This window comes from Amblyomma mixtum, chromosome 2 (genome assembly GCF_055824585.1).
Source record: "Amblyomma mixtum isolate Tamu chromosome 2, ASM5582458v1, whole genome shotgun sequence".
Taxonomy (NCBI): domain Eukaryota; kingdom Metazoa; phylum Arthropoda; class Arachnida; order Ixodida; family Ixodidae; genus Amblyomma; species Amblyomma mixtum.
The window spans coordinates 130,137,538-130,153,585 of NC_143013.1; the positions used below are offsets into that span (position 1 = coordinate 130,137,538).

Below are 16,048 nucleotides of genomic sequence, written 5' to 3' on the forward strand. Positions count from 1 at the left end.
CAACCTGTTGCAGCGTGCGCCGCTTATCGCTGGGCCACCGCCGTCGCTGCTTATCGGCGGGCTGCGTAATGGGCCCCGAAAACCGATGCGCGCGCCCATATTTCACCGCCGTCGGGTCGAGCTCCACCGCGGGGCGGCCGCTAGATAGGCGCTCCCGGCGTCGATGCGACCCTTGCTTGCGCTTGCCTGTGATTCCTCTTCAAATCGCCTCACGAAAGCGGCGAACGAGGAAATGGGCAGCTCAGCTGGAGAAGCCGACGTTCATCTATGCGATGTCGGCCGCATTGCATGAGAAAACGGAAGACCGAGTAGAACAGCCATAATGTCTCCGATATGCGGACAGGTGAGTTTCAGGGCCATCGCAGAAGACTGATAAGTCAGGATGGGAGCATTACAGGGAAGGTATTGAGCCATAACCCAGCGTAAAGACAGGCTGGCAGAAGGCGCATTCTTCAATGCTGTAGAATATTTTATGTGAAGGGCTTGGAAGAAATGGCAGTATGTAAGCATTGCACCACCCGCTTAGTATGCAGTGCTCGCGCTCGGATTCGCTTAAGTAGCCCTAGGTAGGTGTCACCGATATCGCCAGCTTAATTGCCAATCTTGTTATTACATGACGGAAGGCAACAAAACCCAAACTAAGGAGCAATGGGCTGTTTTTTTTTATTTGTGGTGTTGATTACTTGGAAATGAATAGTGTAATCGTTTTTGGCTTACAGATAACTGATAAGAAAGCAGGAGAAGAAATGTCAGTTGATTTTGGCAATTAGGCCAAATGCGCATATGTGCGCTAGCATGATGTGTTTCGGTGCTGCACTGCTCTGCTCTGTTAAGATGGTTGTTGGTGTGTATGTTTTTTCGTGCAAATTTGAAAAGAGGACATGGCAACACCTGCTGTAGAAGCTGCCTTGTGCCGCTGCACCACTGCTCACCTGCCCACTGGCAACACCTTGGCAAGTAAGCCACCCGGTGAGCAAGGGAACAGTAGCGCAGCGCCCCTGGTTCTCGCCTGGTTACCACCGGCTACACATTGGCAAGTAAGCCAGCCATTGGGCAGAGGCGCAATGGCGCAAGGCAGGTGTTGCTTCGGTGGCACTTGGGTTCCTTGGGCTGTGTTGCGACAGAGGTTGCTCTCCCCGATCTTCTCATAAATGCTGCGCTGCTTAGTTGTACACGGACGAAGAAACTGGACAAACGCTGAGGTTAAGCGCAATCAGCCTCACGATCAGCCTCATGATCAGCATCATGATCTGCCGCCTGACACAGTGTACAGGTAGCCCACCAGCCTGTGGCCCTTCCAGAAAACCGGCTTCATACAAACAGATAGAAAGACAGACCAGGCATTACACCAAATGCCGTAATGCAAGGAATGACCACCTTAAGTGCTGGGGCACTAAAAACACCCACATGCCGCCGGCCGGATCCAAACCCACGACCTCCGAATTTCGTGTCCATTGGGTTTTGGTGGCTGCTGGCTTCCGTCATGTTTGTACTAACGAGCCTCTGTTTTCCCTTCCCTTATCTGCTCAATAGCTAAGGAGGGCCCCGATTCTGGCAGCTTTGATGCCGTAGGTAACATAAGAGGGTACTCGGACAGCTTCCGCTCTCACCGACCGACCATTTTCCTACGTGACACTAACCTGCGTCGGCCGCTGCGGATGAGGCTGGCGCTGATGAACTCACTCCACGTTCGGTTACAGTACATATAAATACCCCCCTTTAGAGAAGATTGGACAGCCGTCGCCGTAGCTCAGTTGGTAGAGCACCAGACGCGAAGCTCGGAGGTCGTGGCTTCGGATGGCACTGGCTGAATGTGGTTGTTTTCTTTCTCCCTTGGTATCAATTATCACTCAGACAGAAAATGATTGCAAAATGATTTCCAAGCAATAATAGCAAAAAAATAATAACACCCTTTTGGTACTTCGCTTCGGTAACTGTGGCTTTCGTCATGTATTTAAGGAATGTCATAACGTCATGTCATGTATGTCATAACGAGCCCGTCTTTTCCGTTCACTTGTCCGCTCAATTTGTTATTAGTTCACAGTAGCGAGCTGCGCGGCTTGTTTCTACAGCATCAAGAGCGAAACATTCCAAGAAACAGACAAACATCAGCAATGAGATGCGCAATGTCTTGAATACTTGCCGACAAATAATCATTTCATCACACGCACCAATTGCCACAGTGGTTACCTCCTCGGTCAAGAGAGTTCCAGATTATTAGAGACTGAGAGAGAGAGAAAGTCTTCAATGAATAAAGGAGAGGCCTGCCTGGTTATGAGCCCAGCATGCTGCTGCAGTATTAGAGACTGTTGTCCTCTCCATGGGAGCAGGTCAGAATGCAAAGTTTCAGGGGACGCCCCTCACATCAATTTCAGATTATTTACTCAGCTTGCTGCTTTGAGTGAGAGACTTAATGCGTTGGAGTGAAAGAGGTTGGTGGTACGGTGCAGTTATGCAACGGCCGCCGCAAAATGCTTGAGCCACATTATCAAAACCGTAATAATCCCTCTAAGCTGTGTGAGCGTAGGATAACAGTCGTTGGTTATTACAGCGCGTTTAGAAGTAAATAATGTTGAATCAGATTCAAATAGTAAAGCGTGAGGAGCTGCCGTTTAATAAGCTTCCTTGGGGAGTAAGGAAAATTTTCTTCAGGTTTCAAAAGACAGTGAAATCAGGCGACGTAGTTTTTGTACCTCATCACGTACCTCAAAAATATTTGTTGACAGCATGCTCCACATATATTCGTATGCAAGAGAGCTCATATTCTGAGCATGGGCGTTTAGTGTTCGATTATGACTTGTTCTTTTTAACCTCTATATTGGCAGAAACGTACTTCCTACGAGAATGAGAAGGCGCAGACCACAACACCGAATCAGAGGAAGGAAACCATGAGCAACGTCCGTCCCGGCTAATCAGAGAAAGCTCCGCTAAAGCCGTAACTGCAGCCGCAGCGGTGGCTCAGTGTTTATGGCACAGTAAAGAACCCCATGTGGTGGAAATTCTCCATGGCCCTCCACTATGCCGTCCCTCATAGCCTGAGTCGCTTTGGGACGCTAAACCCCATAAGCCAACCAAGCCGTAACTGCGCCTCCTACCGTTATGAACGTTACTGAGGAATTGGCGCTAGAATTTCTAAAAAAGACCGAGATCGATACGGCGACAGGCCGCTAACAGGCAGAATACGGCAGCCAGCCAGCGCGAGACACTTCAACGTCTTCCTTTTCAAGCACCACCTGAGAACACCAGGTGGAAATATATGCATCCCTTTCGAATTTCTGACCTGTGCAACTGCTGAACTGCCGCGTCTTTGCGCGTTTCGCGAACTCAGTCGTGTTGTCTCCGGCGCTGCCTTGCTCCGCAGGCTGCAGACGCGCTCGATCTTTAGCCATTCTAGGCTTTAACTCATCACAGACGGGGAATACGACCCCGTCTGCCAAAACTGTAACCAGGGAGAAATCGCCACCCAGGCGCACGTCCTCTGGGGTTGCCTGCTTTGCGGCGCCGGTCACAGACACTTTGGCGTCGTGTTCCTTAATGTGTTAGTGATGCCGGTGCTGCTACAACTACGGTGGGGTTTGGTTTTGTGCTCGTGACATTTCGAAATTGCGAAGCTTGCCGCGATATCCGCTCGGATACGACGGGAACCGCTACCTCCCTCGCTTTCTCGATAGGCACCGCTCATTTCGGCGCCTTGGATCATAATCTGTGATTTAGTCACTGCTCATGACCAAGAACTCATCGTGTTTGGTAACCGATTGTGTTAAGTGAATTCTATTGGTGTTGATTACATTGGCAGACAATGAAGGCCATTGAGGGATAGTGGCTTTCTTTCAAGCGTTTACATAAATACTTAACAGTTATTTGCAATTATCTATGATTGTAACATACATCGGGCACAGTGTGCACAGAATGAACTATTTGTATTGCGTCAACAGTATGCATGGAATTAATGGTCGAATGGTGCAGGAAATGATGTATTGGTCAGCTGCGCCGTTTGAGATAAACTTACCACCACTAATGTGTCTACACACATCATCTGCATTGTACGGAATGCTGCAACATAGAATTATAGTGTTTTTGAAAAATCTTTCTTTTGAAATAAAGGCAACGGAAAGGATATATGAAAGTAATGGGAAGGAGATATCGAAGGCGGACAACGATACATCCGCCCAACTCCCCTAGTGAGCCCGATTTTGGACCACTCTGCGGGTGAATCAGATGCCATAGGAACAACCCCCGCGCCCGCGTATTTCGGTCGTCCGTTGTCATGCAGGTTAACACGCCGTAACTGTGCCTCCAACCGCTATGAACGTAACGGAGGGAGGAATTTGCGCTAGCGTCGGCGATTCGTGGGCGCCTGAGGGCATGGGAAGTTTCAACCCCCCCCCCCAAGCTGAAGTCTCATCCGTATGCGTGCTTCTTGCAGCAGGTACTGAAGGATGAGAAAACACGCCGCTGTTCCTTGAGGGCATGTTAGTTCCGGCTAGTCTGCTTCCACTCGCTGCGTCATGGCCAACAAAACCAAAGCTGAAACTGAAGTACGTTTAAAAAAAGGTCACGGACCGTATGTGGTTTGGATCCACCATTCGTAAGGCCCCGCGCCCTGTGTCAGACTTTGTTGATAACCCGTATCTTAACACCATTGGTTATTAATAGCTCTCTGTATTTTTTAAATATAAATTTATTGATTGCGGGTGAGGGCAGACTCAACCCGTATTCACGATGCGAACGTGGGCACTCACTCCGACGCTGTCCCGTGGCTCCTCAGGGAGTACTTCCCACTCGGGCCTCCCTCAAGGCGGCAACGGCCGATGAGGTTGGACTCTGAATGACTGCAGTGCGCCTGAGACATCTCGTGCACGGTCTACATTTCGACCTGGAGCTGAAAATTGGTTTGGAGAGAATGAAAGATGCACTGACACTCTCGCTTCACAGTGGACACCTCAACCGCACCGTGTGGGAAGTATAAATGAGAGAGTTCAAGAAGAAAGGAAGAGGTGCCATAGTGGAGAGCTTCGGAATAATGTCCACCACCTGAGGATCTTTAATGTGCACTGACGTCACACGGCACACGGGCGCCTTCTGAGTTTTAGCCTTCTGAAACAGTGCCACCGCGGCCGGGGTTGAACCCCGTTCCTTCGGCTCAGTAGCCGAGCGCAATAATGACTTAGCCACCTCGGCGAGTAAGCAAGGACGGAGAGGACATCCCGGCTTGCCTTCTTGGTGAAGGGAATGACAGGGCTCTCAGCTCCCGCACAAGTTATTACTTTCCGACGGTTCTTTGTTATGGCAGCACTGCGTGAAATGAGTGTCTGTCTTCTGAGTGGTCCTGTGTGTGGAATTTTTTTTTTCTGAAAGATTGAGAATTAGATGTAGGCAACATTAGGAGATGCGCCAGTAAGGATAGACGAGGCTGTTGAAACTGGGTTGCTCGCTGTACTTTTGAACCTGAAGTCATCCTTCGCATGCCTCTCGGTCGAATTTCTTGGCAGAGAGTTTCTCTTTCTTGGTCGATAAAGTAAATTCTTGGCCGCTAGACCATCTTTTTTTTCCCCCTGTTAGTAGTCAGGAAATCATCTCCGAGGATGGTGCTCATCGCCATCTCACGAGTCATGTTCCTTACGCGGAAATTGCTGCTTCGTGTAAAGGTGGTAACTGCACACACTATTGCTACTTGAGAGAGCGTAAGAGAATAGACACTTTTAGTTGGCCGTACGGAACGGCGTTACGTACGCAGGAACGTTGCGGGTCGCGAGTGCGCATGCGCAGAACGTTCCGTACCGCTGGGCCGCTTGCGTACGTACGCACGCATCGCGTCGTTGCGTGAGTGCGCTACGGGCGCGTTACGGGTTGCGTTGACAAGATGGCGGCGCCCAGCTCGCCCGCTTCGAAATAAATGCATGTAACCGCTGCATTCTCCGACGGGATAGCTCGCTCAAATGGTAGCGGTTCGCTTTTATTTTGCACACTCTCGCCCACACGCAGAAGTATAAGCGATAACTAGCCCCTGTTTTTTAAATAATTTGGCGATTTTCAAGCTGTAGGCCTAACCGTGTTTGTTTACCTCGTAACAACGACACCTGGCGGAGCACTGCTCTGGCTTTTAGTCAATGATTTCATTTTCTTCTGCTTGCATAGTTTTTCTTGGAACAAAAAAAAAAGACTCGCGATGCAGCCAGCTTCGTTACCAGTAATTAAATGCTTCTCGGCATTTCGATAGCTGCTGTGGTAGTCGCGCAACACACGAGAATCACAACCTAAAGCAAACAAAACAGCGAGAACGGCTGGAGGAGGATTGGCGAGAGGCTTGGCTGATGTCAAGAACTTTTCAAGCATCAGTTCTTATTTCTTGCGCCAGATGGCGCGGAGAAGCACAGCGGAGAATTTTAGGATGCGCTTGGTACGTCCACTTGGAAGAACGCCAACGTACGGCTAACTAAAAGTGTGATGGACGCGCCATTCGTACCGTACGCAACGTAGTGAGCGTTGCGTACGTAAGCCCGTTACGTACGGCCAACTAAAAGTGTCTAATATCGTCAATTTAAAAAGGGAGGGCTCGTTATTAACTTTTGATCGTTTTTTAAGCATTGCGTCTTGCTCTTAGTCCAGCTACCGCTTAGGTAAACCAAATTCATGTGAGTAGCAGGAAAATGTCCCGGAAATTATCGTGCCTATGGGCGCTAAAGGTTGTGCATAGTTCCTTTGTCGCGACTTATTTTTCTCAACAGCACTTTTTCCCTTTTAAATGGACTTTCCTTTCGATGCCTCACATGACTGCCTGTCCAATAACCTCTTTGCTTGGCACATATATAAAGTATTAAACTAGACTAAAGCATAGGCTGCTGCCAAACTCTTTGAAACTCTTTGAAATTTGAAACTCTTTTGCGCTCGAACTGCCCCATCTGAGTGGTGATTTTTTGCAAAAGATTCATTAATCTCAAGACATCTGATTGTTTTCCGATGTGTAATCACCTTTATAAGTTTCTCCGATATCACAGTACTAATTTAGCAAGAAAACAAGACATATGGGTAGGATGACTGAAAAAAAAAATCCTTTTATCAGCACCTATTAAGAACACAGCATCAGACACCAGCAGCATTTACGAAGTACGGAAAGGAACCTGGAACTGTGAAACGCCAGAAAATTCAACAAACAACCTTTTCGCTTTTGCAGCTAATGGAGTCTCGAGAACGTCAAGGTAATATTAATTAACGGTTCTTAGCGAAATATGACCTAGATATGTTTTCGAATTGGAGGGAAGTAAAAAATTCACGGAGCTGGATATCATAATAAATATTCCGGAAATATTGGACGCTCGCGAGCTGAGTCAGTGCCGTGATGGCAGAGAGACGCGATGGGTATTAGTTACCTTGGCAAATATTGCACGTTCCCTGGTAACCAGAAGGCTGATAGGAGGTTGAAGTGATGTTCCCGAAGAATCACCTCGCCATGCACTGGATCGTATTGATCTTCGCTCGTTAGCGGAGATGACCCTCGGACTGCGGCTGCAGCGATCGTCGGCCCTGGAGGTCCGCTAGGTGCAGACCCGTTTCATGAAGCGTCGTTCCTATGCGATAGGCTATGACTTTGTCGAACTTGCTTTGCTTCACGTATTGATTTTTAATGCTGCTCTATTCTCTTCTTACCTTTCATATATTCGCGTGATGATGAGTGAAGCAGCAGGCTCAGGGAGGTGGGCGGCAGACAGAGGCCATCGCGTGCTTCAAAATGCCTTCTGGCTGATGCTGTCCCCGAAACCAATTCAAATGTGCCCGTGTCGGTCGCCGAAGCTAGAAATCACTCCAGCGCTTAGCCGCCACCATTAGAAGAGCTTTCGAGAGAAGGCGTTCTAGGCACTGACAGCAGTCTATAGTAACGAAGAAAAAGCAGCATGTGACCATGGCAGATACAGGGCGCTCTGGTCGGGTTTCGCGTAAACCCTTCAAAAACGGAAGCGGCCGTGTGTCAAGCAAGAACTGCCAAAACGCTTCACGGCCATTTTTCCCAAGCCAGGGCAGAGCGGGAAATCGTTGCCTGTTCATGGTTAACCTCTCTGCTGATCGTTTTCTCTGTCTTTCCCTTACCAAACCATGCGGCGACCAGGCCATTTGAGCACCACTGCAATGGATCAGTTATGTAATAGAAGTGTGTCCCGCACAGATAAATTTCAAAACACGTTATGCTCCAGTTTATGACATACACACTAAAATGGTGTGTAATGTGTAAGCACTATAGTAAATTTTGGGTTTTGACGTCCCGAAGCAACACACGAACTGTGAAAAACGTCGTATAGAAGGACTCCGGATAAATTTAGACCACTCAGGGTTGTGTAATGAACGCTGATATCATTCAGGCTCGCTTAGAACCGATATATTAAGCCTATCCCTGGAGCCTGGTTTTTGCGACAGTAAAATTAACATCGCGAAAGTTTGTTTTCTTTAAGGCTAGTGGAAGAAATTACCGATGAAATATCTAGCGACACCAAATTTTACTTACAATTTTGAATGAACGTTGTGTATCTCACTAGTGTTCACGGATCACCACAAGAAGTTTGCCTGCGCTGAATAAACAATTTATAATAAAATTTCTGCGATGCAGTTCCGGTTCCGATTTCAGTAGCCAAGTGATGGTGAGGCGCACATATACTGCTATGTAATGGTTTAGTTGCCGCCATTGCGATTTCTTGAGCAGTCTAACATGAAACACGAAGCAAATTCAAAGAGCAAAGGAGTGATTATATTGCGGTTATATGTATGCTTCACGTGATCTCATACCTACTTTTGACGCAGCAACCAATGTTCCGATATCGAAACTGAAACTGACACATCGGGACAAAATGAATGCATTTGTATATTTTTCATGAGCGCTAAGGAATTCGACGTGGTGACCCATATCTACTAATGATCGTTCAACAGCAAAAACACAGCACAGAAATTGAGTCCTTGCACCCTTTTAATGCTATCATTAAGGGCTACAGACGAATAATGCTGCTTCCTATACTTTAGAAGTACTCAGAGCAGATCACCTTTCACAAATAACCTCCCTTTGAAGCGCGCATTCTTTCAGACTGCCAACATGACTTCGCAATAGACGAATTTACAGAAACCGCATTTAGATCGGATCAGTTAAAACAAGAAGCATTACTGAGCAAGCTTTTTATTTATGGTACCCGTAGAGCGGGATTATCTGTTTCATCCTTTTCTTTGTTATTGATAGTGAATTGTTTCCGCAGCTGATAATAATCCATCCAGCATGTTACTACCTCTCATGTGCTCAAATATCATTTCAGCTATTTTTTATATATTTAAATGTTAAAGATATTTTGCAGAAGTGTGCCAGTACACGCAACGTGCTGATGGTATGATCAGTGTGGAGGATGCAGACATCTTCATTTATGGTAAACACGTGATCGAAGGACTAGGAAAAAATGGAAGACGATTTAGCGTGGTAAGGCCAAATAAATTTACGCGCGCTACCTCTTCAGTTCTCACTTCTGGTTTGGTTCGAGGCTCGATTTTCAATGTCCATCAGGCTTCGGGCTAATGATGCTATCCGCAACACCAACCCTTGGCTCATTCCTCATTTTCACACCAATTATAAATTGCAGTCTAGAAGGCACAATCAACCTGTTTTATTAAATCGCCATAAATATATGAATAACTTTTCGCGCAAAAAGCTACACGAATACTTGAGTAAATTTTAACTCTCATCTGCCTCGCATTCTGTGGCTATATAACTCTGTATAAGTGTCCTCTTATGAGTGCTTTTTATTTATGTATGTAATTTTATATATACACACTATGTTTAATCCTGTACTGTACAGCATTTCTCTGTATATGCTGGCTTTCGCTGCTCTGTAAACGTCTCCGAGACTCAGTCAATGCGCAGTCGGTCCCTTTAGCCCGGAGAACGTTCCAGTGTTTAACTGGAGAATAAATTGAATTGATTTGAAATGAATTGATCGCCGGAATCTGACTTAAGCTCCACCTTAGGCATGAATAGGTTATTGCCCATATATGCGGAATTCGTCGTATTCTGCTATAATTTTCATAGATTGCTGGGAGTCCTCATACCACTCCTGGCTCCGTGGTGCGCCGGTTAAGCGATGTGCCGCTGTCCTGCGATGACAGGTGCTGGTACCGCTGGGACTCAGGCTCTCGTGACCAATCATTAATTTAAAGGCGACCTGTCATCTAGGGGGCCACCTTAGGCAGGTTGGCTACTCCTCCCTGGGAAGAGGGACCTCAGAGACAAAGGAATTGAACATCCAGTGCTCACCAACTTAAACTTAGTCAAACGGTTTAAAAGTTATAGCACTCAATATGAGGCAATATCATTCATGCCCAGAAAGAATCAGGCAAATAAAAGTATAAATTTACTACCCTGGTGTTGTTCTCTGGACGCTGTTGCAGATACGTTCGTCTCCTTACGTTCCCATTTGATATGTCACTGACATATCACATCACATTGCCAGAACAGAACACAATCCTCAGCTCCTGTCACTCTAGCACGATGGCGTGGTTTCCTTCAAGCTGAGCAAAACCGCAACTTTATTGTGCCTCGTTTACCCCACGAATAGTACTGTTCGCGGATTGCTCGCTATAAAGTAAAACGCTTTGGTACGAGAGCAAGCACTTCGTATTAGTGGAAGTGTCCCATGCTTGTTTTTATCAGAACTACCATTCACTAGATAGTCACAATATCAGCTGAAAGAATTTACACGTTCCATCTAGTTCACTCATCTATATGCTAAGTAAAAATTGAAAACTTGTTTTAATTCTCATTGTTAAAAACACAGGAGAGTTATTCTAGCACCCATCCAACCTATAGATCGCAGTTATGAAGCAGACGCCTTAAATATATGCTGCAGAAACTCGCCTAAATATTGTGTTGGTCGCGTATAGTATGTGGCGTGTAACGCCTCTAAACGACACAAGGGCCACGAGAGGCGCTCTAGAAGGGGGCTCCGAATAAATTCAGTTCATTTGGGTTTAACGAGCGCTGAAACCGCAAAGCTCACAGACGATTTTCAACTGCGTCTCCATCGAAAAGCGGCTGCACTGACCGCGATTTGATTCATTTGCGTTGTCATAAGAAGCCGCATTCCAAAGCCACTGAGCCACGGCAGGAGAGTAATTTTTTTTACTTTTATTCTATAATTGGCTGCGCAAAAGTCTTAATTAGATAACCTGATTCAAAAGGAAGTGTATACAGAGTAAAACGGAGAGTTGGGCTAGTTGGTACATTGCTCGTCTATAAACACAGCGCCGTGGCATTGGATGAATCTTCGCGAAGGGGCATCAAAGGCAATACGAGAAATCAGAAAACTGCTTTCAACACTTTTGCTTCCATGTATTCGTATGGGCACTAAGCCTACTTCTCAGCACCAGGCGACTGCCGCTGCCGCAAAACGATCCTTTATTTGTAAGCACGATGTTAGTCTATACTTGCGCATGATAACGCCAGGGCTTTTCCTCTCATTTCTTTTCCGTACCTTGATATTTGTAAATCTTACTATTTGCTTTACTTTTTCTGCGTTTCTTTTAGATAACATATATATCTTGCATAGCTCTTACACGCGATCAGAGGAGAAATAACACAAAAAATACCTTAAGTACTCCTTTCGCCTTAAGTACTCCTTTCGTCCAAAAAGACGGCTGCAGTTATCTGTGTCTCCATCCTGCAGTTTCTTCATTTCCCGCTGAAAAAACCTGATGAAGTTCACTGTCCACTGGCCATGGTCAGAAACAAAGGACTTTACGGGAGCGCTACTGCTCGCTCGTTCACAATGTCGCCTGTTTCGGGCGCTTCGTCTCGTAATTTCGTTGCCGCCTTCACAATGAGCGGGTTCAGGGAGAAAAAAATTCGATATGCCTCTGCTGAGGCGGCCTCTCGGTGAGCCGGGATGGTGATGCTTAGAACTTAGAAGGGTGTGAGAATGTTGGACGGAGCGCGTTAGGAGGCGCCGGCCAGGTGTCCCACGAAGAATGTTAGGCGTGGAGTAGGTATTGCGTGCGTGTTGGCTGAGTGGACAGGAGCAATGTGTGTGTACTGGGTACCACATGCCTGACAGCAGGACGTGCTCGGGCCTATATGGTTATGTTGGTACTAGAAGTCCCAAGGCAGAGATCTATTTTGCGCTTATCTGTTGAATGTTCGCAGCGAGTGATGTTTTGTTATAGGGACCGATCGATGAAGCTGGTATAATATAATTCATCTAGCCTTTGTTTTCTGTTCGGGTTCTCGGCCTGTTCGTCCTTTGCGTTGTTATGTTCCGGCGATGAAGAATGGTTGCTCGGGAACATATCATGGACTTCGGCATTAAAGCGCCCGCTCCCAGCTATTATGTGGTGACCGGGCACCCATACAAACGACGTGCGGCTGAAGGTGTTATCGTGTGTTGGTGCCGAAGTACCGGCGAGCATCCAAGGCGGTCGGTTCGCAAAGTGGTTGTATTAGTTTTGTGAGGGCGGTGAAGAATGTTTTGACGATTACTTCTGTTTCGGATCATTTGGGGTCAGGAAAGCCGGTTTGATGACGGAGTTCCTGATGGTAGTGCCTACAGACGCTATCTTCCAGATGGGTCAGATGGTCTCACGATTGTCGAGAGTGGATGGTTGGTATGACGTGCGGGGTTTTGCATGCAATAGTTTCCAGAATGACAAGAATTCTACGAAAGGTATTCAGGTGGTGGTGCTGAGCCTAATGATATGCCCTGTTTTACTCCTCGAGTGGCAGCCTTTTGTGTTTGAGAGCCGCGTACCAGGAGACCTATTTCATTTCTGTACGCAATCATTTTTAAATCGCAGTTCCAATGCTGGTTGACTTTCCTTCAGGTACAGGTATGACTAAGCATCTCTCATGCCAAACAAAACACATCTGATCTTCAGTATCGGTAATGTTATTGTAATTCATGAACTGCGCCATAATCTCTAAGGTAGGAAGTGAATCAGACAACCCCTTCGTATGTTCTACAGCTAATCGCAGTCCTTTAATGGGTGGTGTGGAATACAAGGATTTCGTCGGCTAATTGAAAGATTCTCTCATGAGGCTTATACAGGAATAATTTAAACAGATCCTGCGTTTGATAATTCTTTTCACGGCTTCTGTAGCTATCTAAAATTATAGCTAACCTACATTTCTGCACGAAGTGTCATAATTTCAGCAAAATATATAACACTTATTTTTTCCCCATTCATGGTGTCCACAATCTGGCATAGAGTGACTCCTATCAGGACCAAGTGGTGCACAGTGCACGAAGTGCACAGTGGTTTCTGATTATACAGCTGGCCAAATCTCCAGCTGGCGTGCGTGACAGCCGATTTTTCTGTGCTCCTACGCTTTGGGACGAAGCAAATTTGCGGAAATCTCAATATTAAGCACGGGCTTAGTGAGCCTGTGCTAAATTTGATATTTCCGCAAGTTTGCTCCGTCATAAGCTACAGGAGCACAGAAAACGCGGCCGTCACGCGCGCCAGTTACAGATTTGGCCGACTGTACAAAAGCGTGAACAAGTCTTCCAACATTCCGCAACACGCGCATGACGTGGATCGCTCGACCAACGGGGGCCTATCCTCCTTGCAGGCGCCAGGTGCTGCAGATCCACCTGTCCGGAGGCATCGACCAGATCGGCGGCGTCCGCTGGCCGCTGGCGCTCTGCCTGTTCGCCGTCTTCGTCCTCGTCTACTTCTCCCTCTGGAAGGGCGTGCGCAGCACCGGAAAGGCAGGTGGCCAATCGGATGATCCTCCGCTGCTGAGCCAATTTTGGCTGGTCGGTCGAAACTGCAGCGTCTTTGAAGCAGGAGTCTGTTCCCTTTGAAATATTGTGCGTATTCTGCGGCTGCGCTAGTGGCATGGTTTTTATACGGTAGTGTGGTGACTGCCATATTGTGACTCAACTAGGACAAAACAGGGTATGTTTCGTTGTGCTCGTGACAGTAAAGATGTGTTGGTCTAAAGCGTGTTTTATGCGTGATGCATTCGGTGCGAATACACCGCAAATATCAAGTTATCATATGCCGTCTTGCTCCCACTACGCTGAGTGCGCTGAATTTCGATCGCGCTATATCTTTGTCCTCCGTATTCGTAATAGAAAGCATGCACGTCCGCAAATTGCGCAGAATTGTAATCCACTAGTTCTTCGAACGAAAAGACTGTTCACAAATCCAGTTCGCGCATATATCATCAGCACCAAGAATGAGCTACGAATATTACTTATATTTCGGCACATTTTTTTGCGGTAGATTTTCACACCATCATATTGATTATTATTATCATATTCCCTAAAGACAGAACGCCTTGACCAGGAAAAGTTGGCGGTTAAAGTTGCCGCCATGGTGGTCTCTACTACTTACCATCATCATCAGCCTCACAACGGCCACTGCAAGGCAAAGGCCGCTCCCATATCTCTCATATTAATCATGAACATTGTCGCTGCGGCCACCGTACCCCCGCTAACTTTATGATCTCATCCGCCCACCTAACTTTCTGCCACCCTCTGCCACGCTTGCCTTCTCTTGGAATCCACTTCGTTACCCTTAAGGACAATTTGTTATCTTGCCTTCGCATCACATGCCCTGCCCAAGCCCCTTTCTTCCTCTTGATTTCGACTTGGATGTCATGAACCTGCGTTTGATCCCTGACGTACTCTGCCTTCTTCATGTCTCTTAGCGTTACAGCTACCATTTTTCTTTCCATTGGTAGCCGCGCTGTCCATAACGTAAGCTGAACTCTTTTAGTTAGACTCCTATTTTCTTCGCCATAGGTGAGAACCAGTAAATTACAGCTATTACATTTTTTTTCTGTTAAGGGATATTGTTAAAGTTTTATTCATAACCTGAGAGAACCTGCTTTTGTGATTCGGATCTGCGGTCACTGCCTGCCTAAGTAGACATAGAGGTATTACATTACCACTTCCAGCACCTCGCTGTGAATTGTAAACTGTTGTTCCCTTCCGCGACTGTTGAACATTACTTTGGTTTTCAGCATAGTAATCTTTAGACCCGCAGCACTGCTCTGCCTAACTCATTATCATGTCTTGCACTTCATCTCCTCAGTGGCTTAGCAAGAAAATGTCATCAACAATCAGAATTTTGCGTATTAAATACGTTTAGACAACGGACACTAAGCTGATGAATATGTAATTTTTCAAGCCCTTCAAGTTTCCTTTTTTATGGATTGAGGCTATGTTAGGGCCCTCCCAAACTAGTGTATGTTCAAGGTTATTCGACATTGCGTATTGAAGGCGGCTAGTTTTTATAGTACAATCTGCCCTACGTACTTCAAGAGAGGTGCTGTTAGGTGATGCTTAGCAGCTGCTTTCCTCATTTTCATTGCTCTTAACACTCCTTTACTTCCTCTTTCATAACTAGCGGGATGTCCCTTGCTGCACGCGACTGCCTCTCACATTAACGTTCTTATTACACTGGCTGCTGTGTAGATTGCTGTAGAACTGTCCCGCTGCTTTAAATAACTTATTCATACTGCCATTGACATTGCACTCTCTTCTTAACAAGTACATCTGGTTTTTCCTATGCTTAGATTGCTCTTCACAGTCTTAGGCTAACTCTCTTCTTTAGAGCATGCTCCGTTTTCTCTATTTTAAACTTCATTAGGTCGGCTACCTTGCGCTTATTAACTTTGATAGCTCTGCCAGTTTAATTTTGTGGGTTTAGTTGATTTGATGGCTTCCCGTTTGCTAATGAGCTCCTTCGTCTCCCTAGGCCGCTTGCCGGTATCCTGTCGAAGCATCCCACCACCTACTTCTACTACGCACCCACTAATGTTAGCTGTGAAATTATCATTCATTCCTTGAACGTTAAGATCATCGTCCCCCATTGAAGCCGAATATATTTTCTGCACTGCAATCCTCATTTTATCTACTTTCCATCTTACCGCTAACTCCTTAATGGACTTCCGCTGCACTATTTTTTTCCCGTCCGCTCCTCCAGTCTGGGCTATACACCTTACCCTTCCGTGGTTGCTACAACGCACCTTTCCCATGAGATCCACATCCTGGAAGATATTAGGTTGAGCGCATAGTATAAA

The 16,048-nt window shown here is 46.5% G+C and overlaps 1 protein-coding gene across 1 annotated transcript in view; it reads left to right on the forward strand.

Moving 5' to 3' along the window:
• SerT (Serotonin transporter) overlaps positions 1–16,048 on the forward strand; it is a 239,687-nt gene that overhangs the window by 91,791 nt on the left and 131,848 nt on the right. Inside the window, exon 4 of the mRNA XM_089567951.1 lies at positions 13,586–13,724. Within this exon, the coding sequence (XP_089424077.1) occupies positions 13,586–13,724 (139 nt within the window). The remainder of the gene's footprint in view (positions 1–13,585; positions 13,725–16,048) is intronic.